Source organism: Colossoma macropomum, unplaced genomic scaffold (genome assembly GCF_904425465.1).
Source record: "Colossoma macropomum unplaced genomic scaffold, Colossoma_macropomum, whole genome shotgun sequence".
NCBI classification, from domain to species: Eukaryota; Metazoa; Chordata; class Actinopteri; order Characiformes; family Serrasalmidae; genus Colossoma; species Colossoma macropomum.
Window position 1 is genome coordinate 8,672,427 of NW_023494806.1, and position 20,913 is coordinate 8,693,339.

The window sequence follows — 20,913 nt, forward strand, 5'->3', positions numbered from 1 at the left end:
GACTCGCCGCTGCTGAAACAGCTAATGCGTCACTCTGTCGCCATCTGGCGAAATAATAAAGTAACAACCTCAAAACGGCACACATTTAATGTGATTCTTTAGCATCACAGAAAATGTAAAAAAGAAAAAAGTCCAGAAAATACACGAACAGCATGGTTTGTTGTAACCTATTTACTGTAGAGATTAGCCTGTTATTTTACAGCCTATTGTATCATCTGTTGGGCTCCAGCTGTGTCAGTAGTCAGTTTGGCCATCTGGTGGTACAAATCTTTTCTTTTTTGGTAAACTTGTCACTGTGTGATAATTTCAGCTTAATAACGTCTCACACAATTAAAGGTTAAGGATTAAAGGTCGTCTCCAGTTTTCTATAAAAACAAAGATAATAGAGAAAGAGAGAAAATCCATGGGTACATATTTTTTTCCTGTATTGGTCTAAGTTTCCAAAAAGCAGCCACACCATGCACTTCACTGCAGTTGCATTAATCCGATTTCTTCTATTTTTGCTAATTATGTCACAATTAAATGTTTCAGATCATCCCACTAATATAAGATAAAGACAAAAGTGAACACAAAATGCAGCTTTTAAATGATCACTTAATTTACTGAAGAAGATTTATTCAAAACCTTGATCACCCATATGAAAAAGTAATTGCCCCCCAAAACCTAATAAGTGGTTGTGCCACCCTTGGCAGAAACAACTGCAATCAGTCGTTTGCAATAACTTGAGTTGAGACTTTTACATCGCTGAGGAGGAATTTTGTTCTGCTGTTCTTTGCAGAATTCTTTTAATTTGGCTACATTATAGGGTGTTTGAGCATGAACTGCCAGTTTAAGGTCTTGCCACAGTATCTCAATGGGATTCAAGTCAGGACTTTGACTCGGCCACTCCAAAACCTTGATTTTGTTTCTTTTGAGCCATTCAGAGGTGGACTTGCTTGTGTGCTTCAGATCATTGCCATTCATGGTTCCTCAATTATGACAAGTCTTCCTTCCTACAGAGGCAAAGCAGCACCAGACCATCACACTACCACCACCATGTTTGACTGCTGGTATGATGTTCTTATGGTGGAATGCTGTATTAGCTTTACGCAAGATGTAACGGGACCCATGTCTTCCACAAAGTTCCACCTTTGACTCATCAGTCCACAGAATGTTATCCCAAAAGTCTTGGGGGTCATCTAGATGAGATGAGCCTTTGTTCTTTTTGGTCAGCAGTGGTTTGTGCCTTGCAACTCTCTCATGGATGCCATTTTTGCGCTGTGTCTTTCTTACTGTGGAATCGTGTGCACTGACCTCAACTGAGGCAAGTGAGGCCTGCAGTTCTTTAGATGTTCGTCCTTTTTATGTGACCTCCTAAGTTGTTGATGCGCTCTTGGTGAAATTTTGGTAGGCCGGCCACTCCTGAGAGGGTTCACCACTGTTCTAGGTTTTCTCCATTTGTGGAAAATGGCTCTAACTGTGGTTCGCTGGAGTCCCAGAGCCTTAACAATGGCTTTGCATCCCTGTCCAGACTGGTAGATTTCAATTACTTTGTTTGGCATCTGTATTTAAATCTCTTTAGAACGTGGTATCATGTGCTGCATTTTGAGACCTTTAGTCAGCTTCACAATGCCTGACAGGTTCTATTAAAATGATGATTAGATTCAACAGGTCTGCCAGTAATCATGCCTGGATGTGGCTTGTGAAATTAAACCCAATAGTCAATTTGGTTAACTGGTTGATTTAGTAGCTAAGGGGGCAATTATTTTTTCACATAGGGCCAAACAGGGCTGAACAGTGTTTTTCCTTCAATAAATGAAATCATCATTTACTAAACAGCAGTTTGTGTTCACTTGGGTTATTGTTGTCTAATATTAAAAGTAGTTTGATGAACTGAAACATTCAAGTGTGACAGATGTGCAAAAAAAGAAGAAACTGGGAGGAGGGCAAATACTTTTTCACAGCGCTGTATGCGCTAAGTATAATAGTACTTTAATGGTATTGTACACGATTTTAATAATTATTCTGTTAAAGACCACTTACATTTTTCCGATTGAAATATAATGTACTTTGAAAGTGTTGATTGCATATTTATAACTCATATATTACTAAGTAGGCTTAATAACAATATTCTGATTCTGCCTCTGAAGTGATGCGGTATCATATCAAGTCTGACCTTTTATGTATCATTCATTACAATGCATCGTATAAATGTGAGCAGGATTCCACTGATTCGTTAAGATTTCTCACCTCGGATGATTAATATCGAACTATATTAATGTCTCCCATTCCGAGTCTATGGGTCAGCAGCTGAGTGTTGTCTAATTATAACGCATGGTAGATCAGCTACACCTCCCAGTGCTTTAATCTCCTTGTCTCTCTGCCGCCCATGTTGTTGCCATCAGTCGTCAAGGACAACAGGCTCCCATGGCAACAGGTCTCCAGGAGCAGTGGCCTTAACGAGCAAATTAGTTTAGAGCCATTATGACATCATCCTCCTCCTTCACAACGTCCCTCCTTCACACTCCCCCCATCTCTCTCTGACCAGAGGCAGGCCACGCAGTCCAGCGGAGTGGAGGACCGCAACACAACCATATAGAGTGCATCTAAAGGGCCAATATCAGTTTTTGAAATTAAGAGTTCCCCCAGTCCAAATGTGGAAACTACGCTGCTCATTTTAAAGTCACTGGACCTCGTTCACCAATATCTTAAGTCTTTTCTTAAGAGTGTTCTTGAGAAAGGTTCTAAGAAAAAGTCTACGTCAGATTCATGACGTGTTCTTAAAACACAACTGTTCTCACCTTTGTGCTTCTGAGTGTGTAGATTCTTTTCTTACCTAAGAACAAATCCCAAATCAGAACACTGGTGAATGTCAGAATCTTTGTGAAAACTGCATAAATGGGTTTTAAGAAGAAACTTCTTTTTAAGAACGGTTGGTGAATAAGGCCCGTTGTTTTTGTGATGTCAGAAAACAGTTACATACACAACGGTATCCAGAAGTCTGAGACCACTTTTGCAAATTCTTCTGTTTTGCATTATTTTCTAATTTGATACAAGGTTTTTTATCACAAATCATTTTTATCAACTTAACAATGTGAGTGAAAAGTAGAAGCTTTGAAATTTTAACAGGAATTTCATTATTGCTTACTAATTAATTGGTATGTTCTCCTTTTTCTTTGATGACAGTGTGCACTCAAGCTGGCACGGACTACACAAGCTTCAAAGTAAGAGATAAGTAAGAGATATATATGTAATATTTATTTATTTTTGATTTTAATACTTTTAATAGTTTTTTCTAGACTTTAAATGTGATCTTGCGCTTTTGGAACCCGCTGTATAACCGTCTATTATGCCTTCATAAATATCACACTCCGCCCATTCAGGCTGAAGTTTTAAGGTGCGCTTCAGCCCGAACTGCTTACTGAAAGAGGCACAATACAGGCCAGCCAATCAGAACAAAGCTGGTTAACATAGATTAGTCTTAAAGCCACAGTAACTAAAACAGCCTGTTTAATTCTAAAGGATAAAAAGAGGCTGAAAATATTCATTTCCCAGACTATTTTTGGTACATATAAGTAATCAAATGTCATAAATGGACCTTAAATACAAGAAAAAAAATATGGGCCCTTTAAAATAGTAAAGTAGCTTAGGCTGTGGGTATTAAGTTGTAAAACCTGTTTAGCTTTGTGCTAAACAATTCATATATTGCAATGCATCAAATAATAAAGCGACTAAGAAACAAAATAGGATACAGTGTTTATTCTGGTGCGTCTAGGTTACATAACTTGGCAGATGCAAAATTAACTCAAATAATGGTAATAATTGGTAATAAAAAAGGCTGTCCATCCGCAGCAAAGACAAACCTCTGTAATAATCACTTTTTTTCAAGGTGCAACACATTTCAAATGTTTTAATGTTCAATTATAATGTTTCCCCCATAAAACGATTACATCCACACCCCAAAAAATACACTCAAGTGAAGGTCAAGGGGCAGATGTTAAACTTGTAAGTGAAATCCACAACAAAAGTAATCCGTTGATTAGAACGTTCTTTACAGAGGAGTTTAACACATGGAAACAATTACAAGATTAATAACCACTAGAAACATGACATTCATTTTACAATAGTCTTGCACAAAACATTCAAAAAGGAAAAACAGATGGGGGGGGGTTGGGGTGGTGGAGTTCAAATCAAGAGGCAGAAATAAAGCCTTTTTCACCTTCTCAAAATTCAAATCACAAAAATCACAAAAGCTGTGGCAAATAGGACTTAAAATTACATAAATCAACAGAGTTAAGATATATATTTTTGTTGGTTTTACTGTATTTTTTTTAAATATAGATTTATATATATGTATTTAAGAATATACCGCAAAAATCACAACTGATCCCAGACGAAACAAAGCTGCACAATAAACCGTTATTCATGATGAGTAAAGGCACACAGAACAGACATGCTGCACACAGACTTGGCTGAAGCTATCTTACAGGGTTTTGCAGTGCTTTTCAGGGAAAAACAGCCCGTTCTCCGCTCAACTACACCGACATCCTGTTCAGCACCTGCCAAACTGCCACTAGATGGCACCATGCTGGCTGTATATTTAGGCAACAGCAGCAAAGGGTCAATGCACCAAAGAGCAAGTCCAGTAAGAGAGGAACATGGTGCTCAAGCCTTAAAGATGCAGACAGCTTAAAATCTGTCTCTTTCCCATCATGTTATCTCCCAATGCTACCTGATAGATTCCCATACCAACAGTTCATCAATAAGTGCTGTTTTGCTCTTTAGGTGGCACAAAGTTACTGCGTCTCGTTCACTTACTGCCAAGCCTAGTTCGTCATCGTCTCCTGATGCAACCATGTAATTCGCTCACTGTAAGCAAGAAAGCACAGCGTTGATTGGCATTTAGTAAAATGGGAGGTTGGTTGTGTTTTCCTGTAGTGAACACCTACATGGCTAGAGGCCGTCAACTTCAAGCTGTCCTCTTTTACAACTTAACCTGACATCAAGATTCTTCCGGCTGAGTTTGTTGTTGTTGTTTTTTTTTTTTTTCTTTGAAAAATCTCCAAAATAGTTCGTTGTATGCTAAAAGGAACCTGGCTTGAAAAACATGTGCATTCAAAATGTACAAGCGAATTGAGGAAAGAAGAAGAAGAAAAAAAAACACTACTAAAGGAGAGAAAAGTAGCATCTTATACTATATAGTAAATGTGGGAACAGGAAAGGTCGGATATAACAAAAAACCTGAGAGTCCCAATGCGGAATCCCCAGCAGTGTGGCACTTCCATTTTCTTTGTATAGAAAGCTTTTTTAACAGTCATGCAAGGACACAGTCTTATTGATAGAAGGCAAGAGAAACAGAGGGGAAGGGGGGACACAATGGAAGAAGAGAAAGCGAGAGAGAGCGACAAAGATATACCAGAAAAAGAGAAAACAAACAAGGAGGCACTGTACTTTAGGTCGCAAGTGTTTCAGTAATAACTTTTTACGTGGCCAGATGAAGCCACAAATTATCCTTGAAAAGTCTGACACCCTCCCATCCCAACCCTTCCCCAAAAGCCCTGTGCGCTTCTTTTCCACCAGAAGCACTTGATTCAGAGCTGACCTCCACCCTGGAACTTTCCCCTGACCAGCACTCTATAGGCAGCTAAGGCAATGCCCTGCCTTATAAGTCTATCACTATTAACAATATGGACACATATGGTACACATTTCTCCAAGGTGCCAAAATAACCTCAAAGCAGTCATTTCTTTGGTGCTTGAGTTCATGAGATTTGTTTTTCTACCAATCTAGATCGACATGACTGAGGATTTTACAAGGCTGTGTTAATCTAATCTAATCTAATCTAATTCTTTAGACAAGTCAATGCTGTAATGCAGTACAAGTTGCCTTTCGATAGCCCGGACACAGCTAGAATTGTGCATCATGCAGGAACTTCTACAACATGCTAAGAAACAGTAATACATTAAGAAAAGAAATAAAAACATTTTCAGCTCAATTCGAGGAGCACGTGGCGTGTACCTGTTAACTTGTACGAGTGCAGGTTTGTAGAGGTTGGTAGAGAAGTTAATTAAAAGCCTAAAAAAATGGCACCTTGGCAAATTGAGACGTGTGCGCTTTGAGGAAATTCGAGACGCACCCTGTGAATAAATGTGTGTCCACTGCATATATGCAACGGTAACAGAGGTCAGAGCCCTCAGTCTCTCCCTGCTTTAGGTTTGGCCTCAAAGGGACTTAAGAAATGGCTTTACAGACGCTTTACAGAAAAGCAGTTTCATAGGAGTAAGATTGACATGAAGCTTAGAATAGAAGAAAGCACAGCAGTTACACAATCACAGACTTTTACTGAAGCATAAGACAAAACGTGACCAGGGCCGAGGGTTAGTCTGAAGCAAAAACCCTCCGCGATCCTCTGGTCAGCTTGTACTCTATCCTCTTCCTCCTCCTCACGTACACGCCCTTCTTTTTAAACTCAAATCTTACAAGATACAAGGGGAAAGAATAATGAGCGTGAGAAAGGAGGGGGGTAACAAGGACTCCATCTCCTGATGGTGGTTTAGGGGTTGAAAAGGAGGTGATGATTCTGATAACTGACTGTAGTTCTGGGGTTCAGCAAGAAGAGGATGATGATGATGATGAAGACTGAGAAGAGACAGAAGCGCCAGCACGATCAAGTCCAGAGCCACATCTACAAAAGGCAGAAAACAAGATAAGCCCCTTTATTACTGTACTTAACATACTATTAATTCAGTAATGTCCATACTGGACATTTTAAATTTCCTTTTGGCCATTTATTTTCTGAGCCTGAAATTTTTCAAATTAATCAAACCATATGGGCAAGTAGTCCATTTTAATCTCTTATCCCATTAAATTCATATAGGACTACTGACATTTAATAACAGAAAATTCAAATTTGATAAAAGGTTGAAATGAAGTAAAGTTAAAAACAGGTACTGAAAAATGTGATCACTTTAGACTTTAAAGCCTCATCACATATGTACTGTCACATATTTACAATTTATCCTTAAATCCAGCCCGTAAGTATTTTTTTCTCTTTTCTGCAGCTAAATATTTACTTACTAGTAGATCTGCTTTACCCACCAGACTCTGGCTACATAAGCTATATAAAATCATTTTAGACCGTTGTTTATGTTTTTAGTGCAAGAATAGTGTGATGCATGCAAGCTGAACCATTCAAACGAAAACCTGATGCACCAAGAATGATGCACACTGAGCAGACATAACTTAGCTATTATTGTAATTTAAAACAATATTCGGATAAATCTGCCTCTGTGGATCCATTTATGACGTAGCTGTAGATACAGCATGTTAGAAATAACAATGAATGGAATTATTAAATGAATCCACTGAGAATGTCAAATTAGTCTCCCTACTTTTGCAATAGCTTAATTCGGGTGTAGCATGAACACGAATGCTACACTCTTTAAAAAATGGTTCTTCAAGGGTTCTTTCATAAAGAAAATAGTTCTATATAGATCCATGAACACTCAAAGAACCCTCTGCGTGATTACAGGCTGATTAAAGCACCATCTAAAGCACATTCTCCATCAATCTGGAGAACTCTTTCATGTTGCAAAGAAACCTTTAATCATGCAAGGTACTAAAGAATCGTTGAAGAACCTTCTTTTAAGTGTGTATCACAGTAAGAGTCACAATATAATTCATACTCATATAATTCTACAATTTAATGTAAGTTTTCTTGATTCCATTGAGCACTAAAATATTTATACTACTACTACTACTACTACTACTACTACTACTACTACAACTACTACAACTACTACTAATAATAATAATAATAATAAAAATAATAATTAGTAGTAGTAGTAGTAGTAGTAGTAGTAGTAGTAGTATTTGTGGTGTATGGTGACCTAAGAATTGCTAATAAATACTGACTAAGATGACCAATCACAGCAAGCTCTTTCTAACACCTTATCACACTATGTTTAGTTATTGGACATGACTGGGTTAACAACACCCTCCAAGCAAAGGGAATAAAATGAATCCCTTAAACTGCAGCTTCATATTCAGTTATAAATCTTAAGTCTTGTCACTCAGTATCTACTATAAATTATTCAGTAAGTACTATATAACTAATATGTACATTTTGTACTTATGAAAGTAGAAAATTGTATTGCGGGCATCATACAGGCTTTTGGATTTTAGGGGGTTGACTGTTTAAGACAGTGCTTGGCAATGTGGTAACTAGGTACAATTTTCTTAGTGCAATTGTGCTGTAAATGTGTCCGATGTACTGTACCTGTAGTAGGTTATGCTCTGTAGCCTGGCTGGAAACGTGCCGTTTCTTCAAAGATCAGCTCCTTTAGAGTCTCTTTGGGCAGGTCATCCAGCTCCATGTCAAATTTAAACGGAGCCTCAGCAACCGGCTGGTCAACAAACACAACGTTTAAACAATTAATAACACACTTTTCAATAGTCTAACAAACAGACTAAACATATGGTCATGCTGGTCATTAGTGATTGATGCTGTCTGCATTGTGCCACGTCAAGATAAGAGAAGCTGTTTGTGGACGAAAGCTTTATTAATATCCACAGCGGGCAGAACATGGTTTTGGAAGTTAGACTCAAGTCTAGACACAGTTTGATCATCTTTTGGCTGCTTCTTGCCAGAGCTGAGCTCACCTCATCAGTTGGGTCATAGTACTGCTCCAGGTAAGGATGGGCCAGGGCCTCCTCCACCTCAATCCTCTTATGGGGGTTAAAGGTCAACATCTTATCCAACAGGTCCAAGGCTGCAGGCCAAAAAGCACAGGGTCAAAAACAGTTCATACAAAAACTAGATGAAATGTATTACTGTACTTTATTACACTTGATTTGTTAATTGAGTTTTCTTATAGAAATCTGAATAAAAATTCAAATGAACTAGATTTTAATTTGTCACGGGTATGAAGGACATAAACTACAGTTCTGTGCAAAAGTCTTAGGCAGCTAAGCACATTATTTAAAATCATTTATCTAGGCAGTGAGTGTGTTTTGACTTGTAAAAACATCATATATCATTAGAATGCAAATAAACATAAACACAGTAAAAGGTAACAAGAATTTAGTTTTTTCTAAAAGTAGTTGATGTTTTGTGAGCTAGTCTGAAGAACAAAGTTTGCTCCAGATTTCTCCTCAAAGCTCACAGCCTCCGTAAAAATTGGTTGAATTCTACCACCAGCATACTTAATTTAAGTATTGATTAGTCAAACCAGGTATTGCATGAGAACTACAATCAAATGTGGGCTGCCATGGAAATGGTTAAACAAACACACTGACAAACAACTCTCTACTTACTGCATTACTATTATTTGTATTTATTGTAACATTAGGTGTTTTTCTAGGCAAATAAAATGGCTATTTTTCAAATTTTTTTAAATCTCATTTTCTCAGGTTCCTAAAACTTTTGCACAGTACTGTATATTTTCTCCTATTCTTATCCTTTTCATATGGAGGATGTCAATGAGTAGCATTTCAGGAACAATGAGCCAAGGTGGATCCTAAGATAGCCTAGCTGAGAGACATTCTCCTGCAGCTGTGTTCCTGACGCATTTAAGGGATGCTTTAATAAACAGGGGCTCTGAAATATTAAACCTGAAAAAAACGCACCCTCCTTGTTTGGGCACGTCCATCAGAGAGGTGGAGGTGAACACTTACCTTTAGGGTCGGCATTAGGGAAGAGGCGGTTCCAGGGCACTTTGCAGCGCAGCGGCAGAGACAGCAGGTAATTCCTGGCCTTAATGTTAATGATGCAGTTCAGATCCTCCTGTGAGGGAGAGCCAAGGATGCCTAAAAGGAGGAGGAGATGGAGAAAAGAAAAATGGATCAAAATAAACAAACAAATGAGGGAACAATAAGTGAAGGAGAAAGAGTATAAGGGAAACCATGGTGTGGGGGAGAGGGGGCAGACAGGGAAGAAGAACGACGTTAGAGAGACAAATGGAGGGGAAACCAGCAGAAAGATGTGCTATTATTGCATCATTTGACTGACAGCCCAGCCAACATAAAATTAGCTAGAGCTTCTCCATTCTGTTTCCTGAGATTCAGAGCTTCGTTGCATAACTTTTTAAAAGATTTCCTCAGAGAACAGTAGCAACATCATCTCTGTAAATATGAAGATAACACCTCCATCTAACACTGCAGTTAGTCACAACTACTTGTGCTAAAACCAGAAGCCCACAATACAAAATGTGCACCCACAAAGATGTTCTCCCACTGGTTTCAGTGGAAGCGTATGTCTAAAGTATGGGTCATCCAATACATCCTTTGGCTGATAAAATTGGCCAACAAGTTTAAACAAATTTACTGGTACTGGTAAAAATACTACAACAAACACATTTGTAAGTAGTTTGAAAAATTATATAATGAATAGGTAAATTAGTAAATGAAATTAGTAAACCGCTCTGATTATTTAATTCTTGGGTGCCTAAAGTGAAGTATTACCTTTGTACTGGGCCACGGACCAAAGAGGCAAAACAACTAGCAACTCGTTAGCTTTATGTTTTCACACAAGACTGTATTCTTTAAAAAAATCCAATGGCTTCTTTACATACTAGGCATACTGCTCTGCCTTCAAATAAAGTGCAAAGAAATTCCTTACATAGGTGGTCTTTCAATCTCTTGTCCATGAACCGCTGCTCTTTATAGTTTGTAACCGCTCACTACATGTGTGTTGTTAAATCTGCGTTGCAGTCTGTGATAAGTGTACGGTGTCAAGAGTCACGGGCCAAGGGTTTCTTGGTTTATATCAACCTTTAAAAAGACTACTAAGCTATGAGTTGAGTTTTTACTGTTATGAAAACAGTATGGGCTAATCTAGAAAACGCGAACACAAAACACGCTTAAAATAAGAGGAGGGAAAAAACAAACCCAAAACAGGTATCCAAATGTATCTAAACCTAACCTTCAGCAAGAGGATAATACGTCCTAACACAAAATGTTTGTGAGAACTCATGAAAAACAACATAAGAGCCAATTAACTAAAATACTGGAGCCCAATATCTGATACGATACTATAAAATGACATTAGTTGCTATTACTGGTTGTCTGAATTCGTAGATTCATGAAATCGATATCGGTGACAAAAAAGCAAACAAACAAAAACCCCATATCGATCAGGCTCTAGTCTAAAGCAGACTACTGTGATGCAAGATACAGTCATCAATGTTATCTGCTATGAGAGTCCATTCATAACACAGGAGCAGACATGCGATTTTCCAGCACAGCACTCGTGCCATTTCCCAGTTTCAGGGGCTGTTAGGGAGAGATGGCACTACAATGGCCCATTTTACACACGTAATGACACACCCAGACAAGCCGAATGAGGAAATGAGGTGGTTATCAACAGGGAAACATCTGCTCCTTAAGGTCATTCAAAACCAGGCCTTGCACAGTGTGTATGTGTGACAGCGACAGCAGCTATAGTACATGGTTCTACACAAAGGATTTGATCAATGCTGAATTCAGGCCACCACCATCGGTATAACTGAGTAATCTGCTGATTATTTGACAAGTAGTTGAGTCTTGAATCTAATGAACTTAACAAGAACAAAAAAAAAAATGTATAGCTATTCACAGATTCTAAAAAACTAAACTAGAAAAGGCTGGTAAACTTTTAAAGATTCAGAAAAACTATAAAACTATCTGTCTATCAAGCTCTGCACCTCCCTCTAAAGAGATTACTAAATGTAACAGAACCAGGCCAGCAACTCTATTGCTCGATTGTACTCAGTACCATAATGCATCTTTGTAAAACTGTTCATATATTCATATTATTCTACAATATACAGTAAACAACAGTTGATTTTTTTTGTTTCCTCTGATCATGTACATGTTGACATTCATCTCTTTTCACACTGGCTTGTTTGTATCTACTTTATCTCTGATTTTTTTTTCCTTTGTTAATGTCATTTTCTTTAGAATATTTTATAACAGTATGTGGAAATTACTGTGTACAACTAAGAACAAAGAAAATCCAGATTAAAAAAAAGGTCTTTTTAATATTTTCCATTGAAATGTAAATGAAACTACCTGTAAACAAAATGAGTGAGCTCCATAACTCTACAATCAAACATTCAGGAAAAATGAGAAAATGTAGCGCAAAGTACTCCCAAACTTTCTGACACTAAACTGAACTAGTTTGAACATGTTTTTCGGCCATAAGAGCAAAAAAATTGGCTTATCATGGAAAAACGGGAATCAAATTGTCCACTTTTATTTGTGGTCCACACTAATGTAGAAAGAAAAACAGTTCCTGCTTTTCGAAGTCATTCATTTTCAAGTAGTTGTTATATATTGCTCGCAATTAATTACAAGCACTGACTTTTAGAGGTTACTTTTTTTCTCTCATTGGATTCACAAGACACCTGGAAAGGACTCAATTCAGCTGAAAAGCAGACCAAGTATCAATATGGCAGACCACGAGCTGTTGCTTTGCCCTGAGTGCAGCATGTTCAGCTGTGCCTCTTTCACTGTCACCAGTGACAGCAGCATTACTAGCTTTGTTCGTGAGAATGGATAAGATTGTACAGTTAGAGATGTTTATCCGGAAATTAGAAAAGAGCAGGGCTTGTCAGCAGGGCTCAGACTTGCTGTTAGAAGCTCTGGCTGCCTCAGGGAAAGTTAGTACGCACTCACCTGTGGCAGCAGAGCCCTCACAGTGGGACAAATGGGTGGCGTCTCGGCAGCACAGTCGCAAAGCTAAAGCTAAAGCTAATGCTAAACCTTCCCCACGCAAGCGCCACTCCTTTCCCATTCACATGTCCAACAGTTTTGCCCCACTCAGCGAGACACCCTCTGAGACGTCTTTTGAGTTTGGTTATAGGTGACTATATTTGACGGCATGTAAAAACAGCTTCTCCTTTAGGGGCGCCAGTAACGTTAGTAATTAGCTGTACACCAGGAGCCAAGGTGCCTGACATTCGAGGGAACCTGAAGCTGCAAACTAGGCGTAGATATTCAAGGATAAGCATTCATGCAGGTGCTAATGACGTTTGTCTGCTGCAGTCAGAAATAACTAAAGATAACATTAAAGAGGTGTGTAAATTAGCCCAGATAACGTCTATTGCCGTAATATGCTCTGGCCCCATCCCAGTTCAACAAGGTGCCAAAATCTACAGCAGGATATAGTCACTGAACTGCCGGTTGTCCAAGTGGTGCTCAGAAAACAATGTGGACTTTACAGATAATTGGTCTACTTTTAAGGGCAATCTTGGTCTTTTGAGTCGGGACAGTATTCACCCCTCGCAGGAGGGTGCTGCTCTCATTTCCTGTAGCATAGCATTTAGTCTCTCAGATAGCCAGATACACAGTGTAGGAAAGTCAGTCATGGACAAACCAGGGCCAAGGGCAGGCAGCAGACAAACAGGCTGAACCAACTACAGTTGAGAGGCTACATAGGTCCCACCCAATTGAGACTGTGTCTGTTCCCCGAATCAACTGCCATCTATCAAGTTTAATAATGCTCTCAAATAAAGAAATAATTGTCTCAGATTTTAATATCCACTTTGACAAACCACAGGATCCACCAAGTAAGGCATTTGAATCTGTCGTAAAACTCTATTGGTTTCACTCTAAAAAAGAGGCCCGCACATTACTGCAACGACACTCTTGACTTAATTTTGACCTTTGGTGTAAACGTATCACTTAGCCATTCTCTCTCAGAGCACAGCAGTCTCAGATCATTACCTAATCTCATATGAACTTCGCTTTAGTCGTTAATACATGTTCACTGCCATGCTATCGTGTTAAGCACATTATAACATCCTCTACAGCTGGTAGCTTTATCAGAAACCTCCCAGATCTATCAGCCTCTATCAGCTGTTCATCTGAACCTACTGAAGTAGATTATGACTGAGTGCGCAGACGATACTTTATGTTCTACTCTAGATTATGTGGCTCCATTAAAAAAGTAAAAAGAATAAGGTAAAAAAAAAGCTTGTGCCATGGTACAATAATCATAATCAAGCGTTTTAACAGACTGTCAGACAACTAGAGTGTGAATGGAGCCTGACTAAACTAGAAGTATATTTCAAAGACTTTGGAAAAATCTGTGGCACACAACTAAGTTTCTATTTGAATAGGAATCCCACAGATGGAAAAAATCACTCTGGATCTATCCTCATAGGACAGAAACAGCACTAGCGAAAACTGTAAACAATCTCTTATTATTCTCCAACCATGGAAATATATCTTTGCTGGTTCTGCTTGATCTTCGAGTGGATCTTAGAAGATAGGCTAAAAAACCTTAACAGGAATAACAGGAATAGCTCTTTCCTGGTTCATATCTTAGCTGACTGATTGCTATCAGTTTGTGAATGTAAACAGCAAAGTATCTGTAAGATATTCTGCTGATGTTCTGCTGGTGATGCACAGTTGCATACATCGACAAAACCAGATGATAAACTTCAACTTAAGGTTGAGGACTGTGTGAAAGACAAAGACTGGATGTTGAGTAACTTCCTCCTACTCAACTCAGACAAAACAGAGGTTTTTCTTCTTGGTCCAAAAGCTGCTATAAACAGTCTAATCTAATGCTTAAACTGAATAGCTTCTCAGTTGCATCAGGTACATCTGTTAAAAAAAAAAACCTTGGTGCCATGATCGATCCCGATCTGTCCTTCGATGCACATATAACCAATATTACTAAAATAGCTTTCCTGCATCTCCACAGCACTGACAAATTAAGAAATGCATTATCTCTACAGGATGCAGAAAAGCTAGTTCATGCATTTATTACTTCAAGGCTGGATTACTGTAATGCCCTGCTGTCTGGATGTTCCAGTAAAAGCCTCAACAAGCTTGAGTTAGTCCAGAATGCAGAGTCATTACAACAACTACAAAGTGACCACATCAGCCCAGTTTTATCAAACCTACAACTCTGCATTGAGCATAAAATTCTTTTACTGACATACAAAGCTCTAAACAGACTCGGCCCTCAGCACCTGAGTGAACTTCTCTCTTATTATGAACAGTCATGCCCTCTTAGATCACAAGGTGCTGGCTTACTTAGTACCTAGAATAAAGTTAGTACCTAGAATAAAGTTACATAAGAGGGGAGAGCCTTCTCATACAAAGCCCCCAGTGGTGGAATAACCTTCCAGTCAGTGTTTGGGACTTTAAGTCTAGGCTAAATCCTGCTTGTTTGGTCAAGCCTTTGGTAATTAGCTTTTCCCATTAGGTAAAAGGTGCAGATCTGGGGGTTCATGTACATAGAGTATTATAGCAAACAGGGAGTGTTGGTGCCGTCATGCTCATTCAAGCTTGTTGAGGGGGGAGAGGAGGGGTTCTCCCTTTTAGATAGGCTATAATAGCTAGACCTGCCACACTCTGTTACACTGTATACTGTAATGAGTCTTTCAATAGAGCTAACTGCCTGTATGAGCTGAATAACTTCCCATCTTGTGTGGTCTGATGCTATTGCTTCATCCGCCCTGACTGGGTGTCCACTGCTCGCCCGCCTTTTGGTTCGACCAGCATGGAGCTTTCTGCTGCACAACGCTGTGCAAACCTTACCTGCATGAACTGACCATCCTGATGATCCTGCTGCTGCACAAACTCAAACTATTTAATCACAGCCCCTGCTTCACCTGCTTTTCCTCTTTTCTGTATTTTAGTATTTTACACTAATGGTAAAACCTTCTTCTCTGTTCATATCGCTTGTCTTATAGTTTTGCTATTCGGTGTCAACCAGAGGAGGACGGGTTCCCCTTTTGAGCCTTGGTCTCAAGCGTTCTTCCTCTTGCTTTTAGGAAGTTTTCCGCGCCACTGTCGCCACTGGCTTGCTCATGGGGGCTTGAACCTGGATTTTTCTGTAAAGCTGCTTTGTTACAATGCCTGTTGTAAAAAGCACTATATAAATAAACTTTGACTTGACTTCATTTGATGTAATGTTGCAATAATGCAAAATGTTTCTATCCAGCTTTCAAGTAAAACATTCAAGGAATGGGTTCACCTTGTCTTTAGCTGAAATACTTCCAAAGGTGATCTCTGCTATCTCCATGGCTTCCCAGCAGCATAGCAAAAAAGCTGTACACTTCCAAGAATTGTGAGAGCACTTCCACGATTTACATATTTATGGCAAAAAAATAGAGCAGCGATTGGTCAAAAAATGTGAGCCCTTGCAAATACTGCCCAGGTTGGTTGAACTTCATTGATTTGGGATCAAAAATGTCTATAGAGGTCGTCTAGAGTAGCTCTCTTGCACTCATAAACCATTATTACTCAGCACGTGCCAAGTGGAACTCAAATATCGACCCACCCACTGAAATTCACTTTTCTTCGGTGTAATCATGCTGACCAGATGGTAAAAAACAGAAGTCCACAGAAGCCAGAACCGTTTCCTTAACGGACAGCAAGCGCTCAATCAACAGCATCACAGGCAGGAAGCCGCACGGTAAGCCGAAGCACTAGGCGAACAAGAAGCTCGACCAGTGAGACCAAAACAACTGCTAGCTGACATGCTTCCACTATCTTCACAGGAAACGACAATTCAGCTTTTCTGCCGATAAACATCAAACGCTGATCTGACTCCTGCTGCGCATATCTGACCTTGAGGTATCTCCTTTCAGACCTAGGGCAGATATCCTGCGCACTGCAGAATTCTCATTTTCCTCTTCTTCTTACATGAATTATCACAAACAAAAGCTATACGAACATCTGCAAGTTGAAATGATACAAAATGCCCCAACAAAAACAGTAATGTCACATCAAAAAGGGCTTTTAAAAACCATGAGTATGTTTTTTATTCCGTGTTGAACAGTAGAACATTAGCACATCTGGTTAAAATGAGTAAAATGCCATAATGAACTGACATCCAATCAGAGTGTAATTTAAGCAGTTACTGTACACAGTTTGATATATAAAAGCTTGTTGTATTTGGTCTAAATCTGTATTTTGTTATGATACATGTCATTGTTTATTGTTGTAGAAGGACACAGCAAAGCACATTGTGATGTAATTTATAACAGTAATAACATATGGTAATACTGCCCATCCCTACTGTAAGGGCTGCACAGTGAAGTTAATATGTTCTCTACAGAGTACAAACATCTGCAAATTTAATGTTCAATAACTATTTATTTGCTGAATTTAACATAAAGGAAAAATATAGCATAAAATATGACCTGTGTAAAGGTTCTGGCACATTTTTTCCCCAATATGTTAAACTTATTAGGCTAAACTTATGTTAATGTTAAACTTATTAGTACTTATTATGCACTAAGATTTGCAGAAAATGCCATATTTACAAATATACGCTGTAGAGCATTAGAACTTATTTTAACTTTGAAAATCAACAAAACGTAATTTGACCGGGGTGTTCAAACTTTTGCATAAGACTGTGTATCAGTACAACAAAAGTATATGTGGAGCTCATCAAAATAATAACATAACATGGAAGAATTTCAGGAAACCCTTTGTGAACTGGTTTGACAAGTCATTTTATATGTTAAAAGCTAAAAAAAACCTACCTAAAATGTGGTTCAGCTGGTCCAGGTAGTGCTTTCCAGGAAAAATGGGTCTGTTTGAGAGCATCTCCGCCAGAATGCATCCAACTGACCAGATGTCAATAGACTTGGTATAACCCTGTGAGAGACGAATGTAAACTATTTGGGCTCTGACCTTACGTTTATAAACAAAGCATAATAAACTAGTTTTGGGCAACAATACAAAATATCCCCTCCAACTTCCAATGAAATTCAAATGCTTCGAAAATTGAAACTGAAAACATGTCTTTGATGACTACAAATCACAATTGTTGTAACTGTAAGCAAGAAGAGAGGCCTAAAATAAGTTAAATTTTGCCTGGATAAATTGTATCCCTAGGATCTGTGTGTTTCACTCTGTCTGTCACTTTCTCAACAGGCCATATTTTTAGTGAGCTAAACAAATCCAAAAGGCTCATTTTTAGTGAGCTAAACTGACAAATTTTGGTACTTGCTTTTCAAATAAAGCAGAACTTTTATGCCCTTCTATAAAAATTAAATTCCCCTGTATCTGACAACTTAAGGAATTGTGACTAAATGTCCCACAAAGTTTGGTGCATGGCTAAATGATTTAGGGAAATTTTCTAATTGTGATTTTTCTGACCACTATTGTATGACTGTGGTTTAAATGCAATTATTTTCTATATATTTAGCTCCATTTTCTTTGTCCAGCATCCATTTTTCAGACTAGTGGCCTGATGGCTGAATGCAGTGTGCCAGTCTCATAACTGACAGTTGCAGCCCTACTGAATTAAAAGGGAATTAAGGAATTTGCTATAAACTTTAAACATCCAGAACAGAAGATTCATCAGAATAAAGCACTAATTTTACCCACAACATAAGTTAGCAATGACTAGGGTTGGGTGATACAGCGAAAATACAATATATTGACACTTAAAGGCAGTTTCATGGTACATAAACTCTCCATGGTTAGTTTTCCTAGAGTTTAATACTCTGGAACAGATAAAATGCATGGCTTCTATTAAAAACCATGAGTAAAATTAGTAAAATACACTGTACTGCACTAATCCCAGTTAAACAGGACTAATTATGCTCTCTTCGTAATGAAACATGCCGTTGGTCAGTGTTCTTTAAGTATACCCATGATATGCTCAGACAGCAGTGATATAACTTGTCATGATAAAATATTGTCATATTACCCACCCCTAGCTATGAGAAAGTATTTCTCGATATCATCCTTGTTGTTTAAGCATCTTACCTTTGAGTTGAGCATGATCTCCGGTGCACGGTACCAGCGTGTGGCTACATACTCTGTGAGGAACCCGGTGTGGTCGTGGTCCGGGTCTGCTACACGGGCGAGCCCAAAATCACAGATCTGCAAGCAAAAACAGGTTGAAGACATAAGTATTTACGCAAGTAGCACTTTACAATGTCACCAGTAATCTAAGACAATGAGTTTAGAAATCATACTCATTAAATCAGTAGGTTACTCAGGTTGTCTCAAGTGCTTAAGAAATAATATAATACATATTTATGTATTTCTTGTATTTTATCTTTTCTTCTCCAGTTATGATGTTTATGTGGTTGTGTGTAGGAAAAACTGTCATAATTTTTGCATGACCATTTTCCATCCTCTCTTTATCTCTTATATCTTAAACAAGCTATTTTGGTTACTGAACCTTGAAGACTTTGATATGTATGTTTTGATCTGCTGCCCTGTATTGTGCCTCACTCAAGAGAAGTCTGGACTAAAACACTCCTTATAACTTCAGTGTGAATGGGTGGGGCAAATCGGCTGTAGGCTGAAAAGATGGATATGAGTAAATGTGTTCACAAAAACAATACGTTCAAAGTGGACTGTTTTTGTAGTGTCATTTCCCATTTCTTTTCCCATGATATGAACCCTTTAATAAAGCAATATAATATGACAGAGAGAGTCAATCTTAGAACACTGCTTCAAATATATGTTTTTAATAACTTCTTCCACCAAAAAAGTAGTTCCCACAGCTTAGTAACTGGTGGTCAGTTGATAACGACATGTTTTTCACCACACTTGTATCACATAACACAATCAGATTGTGTGGTCAGAACCGTATGAATAAGACACAAACAAGATTGTTGAGGTGTGAGCATGCATGTGTCTTGTGCACCTTGAGGTCGCAGGTGGTGTTAAGCAGCAGGTTAGAGGGCTTCAGGTCTCTGTGGAGGACGTTGGCTGAGTGGATGTACTTCAGCCCACGCAGGATCTGGTACAGGAAGTAGCAGATGTGGTCGTTGCTTAGGTGCTGAGTCTTCAGCAGTTTGTACAGGTCAGTCTCCATCAGGTCCTGTACGATGTAGCTGGAGTGAGCTTGTGTCAAGGATGTGTCATTATTGTTTTCAGTCTTTTTTAACTGTTTTAACTTTTAAAAACATGCAGATTTGAAGCAGTTTATATCCAAAATCCAGTTCTACTTAGTGGTGTGCCACAATGTTGTGTCATTATTAGAAATGGCTGATACTGATACTCACACTAAAACCTTGAGTATCAGCTGATGTTGATCCAATAATTTTCCTTTAAAAACGAATAATCTATAAAATAAGCTATTTTTTAATGGAAGCACTTAAAATGAGCATCTAAAAGTAAGCCATCATTTACACAAAAAGGAAAAAAATACATTGCAAACAACATGACAACAACAGTTCAGGCTAGATATGCTACAGGATTGATTCGGATTCATTCCAGCATTTTCCGCTCATATCAGCCTTCATGTTATACACAAAGCACAATATTTCATATTTTTAGGTTTTGATAAGTTGGATGCCTAAACAAAACAGTACAGCACAAATTCTGTCAAAAACTGTCCAACATTTTCCATACAGCTTACCACTACATCTATTTAAACAGCACCAGTTATGCTCTCTTGGCCTCCCAGCATCATCAGGACTCAAACTTCTGATCTCTTGACTACATGCAGAACCTGCATAATACTGAATGCAGAATACAACTATGCTCCATGTTAATCTCTTTTTAATGATACATGCAGTTGGCCAGTGTTCTTAAGGTATAGACCATATCTACAATATGCATTAAAAAAAAGGCTCATTGTGAAGTAATTTCAATTATGACACAAATATATTAGATTGCCTATCCTTATTAGCTTGCTTTCCTTAGCCTACAAAAATCAAGACATAATTTGATTCTTGTGGGTTAAAAAATGAATGCAGGCTTCCATAACCTCACATTTTGAAAGAATCTGCCCACCAATCTCACAAAATACATTGGGACTGCTGTCATGGCAGCTCTACACACAATCCGTGCCATTTCAGCTGCCATCCCACACTCTGGATGTGTGCATCCAGCCAAAAAACCCCAACGCGGAGCTGTTGAGGAAGGGGGAGGAACTCCTAGTGCTGTTCCAAGCCGTTTCTGCCTGTGCATGTAGCTCGAGAGGCACTGACGGTACAGAACTGAAGAGGCTGCCAGTGACCC

The 20,913-nt window shown here is 38.6% G+C and overlaps 1 protein-coding gene across 1 annotated transcript in view; it reads right to left on the bottom strand.

Moving 5' to 3' along the window:
• Positions 1-3,723: 3,723 nt before the first annotated feature.
• The window catches only part of mapk1 (mitogen-activated protein kinase 1), a 35,605-nt gene continuing 18,415 nt past the window's right edge, over positions 3,724-20,913 (bottom strand). Inside the window, exons 3-9 of the mRNA XM_036598898.1 lie at positions 19,592-19,781; positions 18,700-18,816; positions 17,466-17,580; positions 9,655-9,786; positions 8,641-8,750; positions 8,258-8,384; positions 3,724-6,664 (exon numbers count right to left, since the gene is read on the bottom strand). Of these exons, the coding sequence (XP_036454791.1) occupies positions 8,268-8,384; positions 8,641-8,750; positions 9,655-9,786; positions 17,466-17,580; positions 18,700-18,816; positions 19,592-19,781 (781 nt within the window). The 3' untranslated portion in view covers positions 3,724-6,664; positions 8,258-8,267. The remainder of the gene's footprint in view (positions 6,665-8,257; positions 8,385-8,640; positions 8,751-9,654; positions 9,787-17,465; positions 17,581-18,699; positions 18,817-19,591; positions 19,782-20,913) is intronic.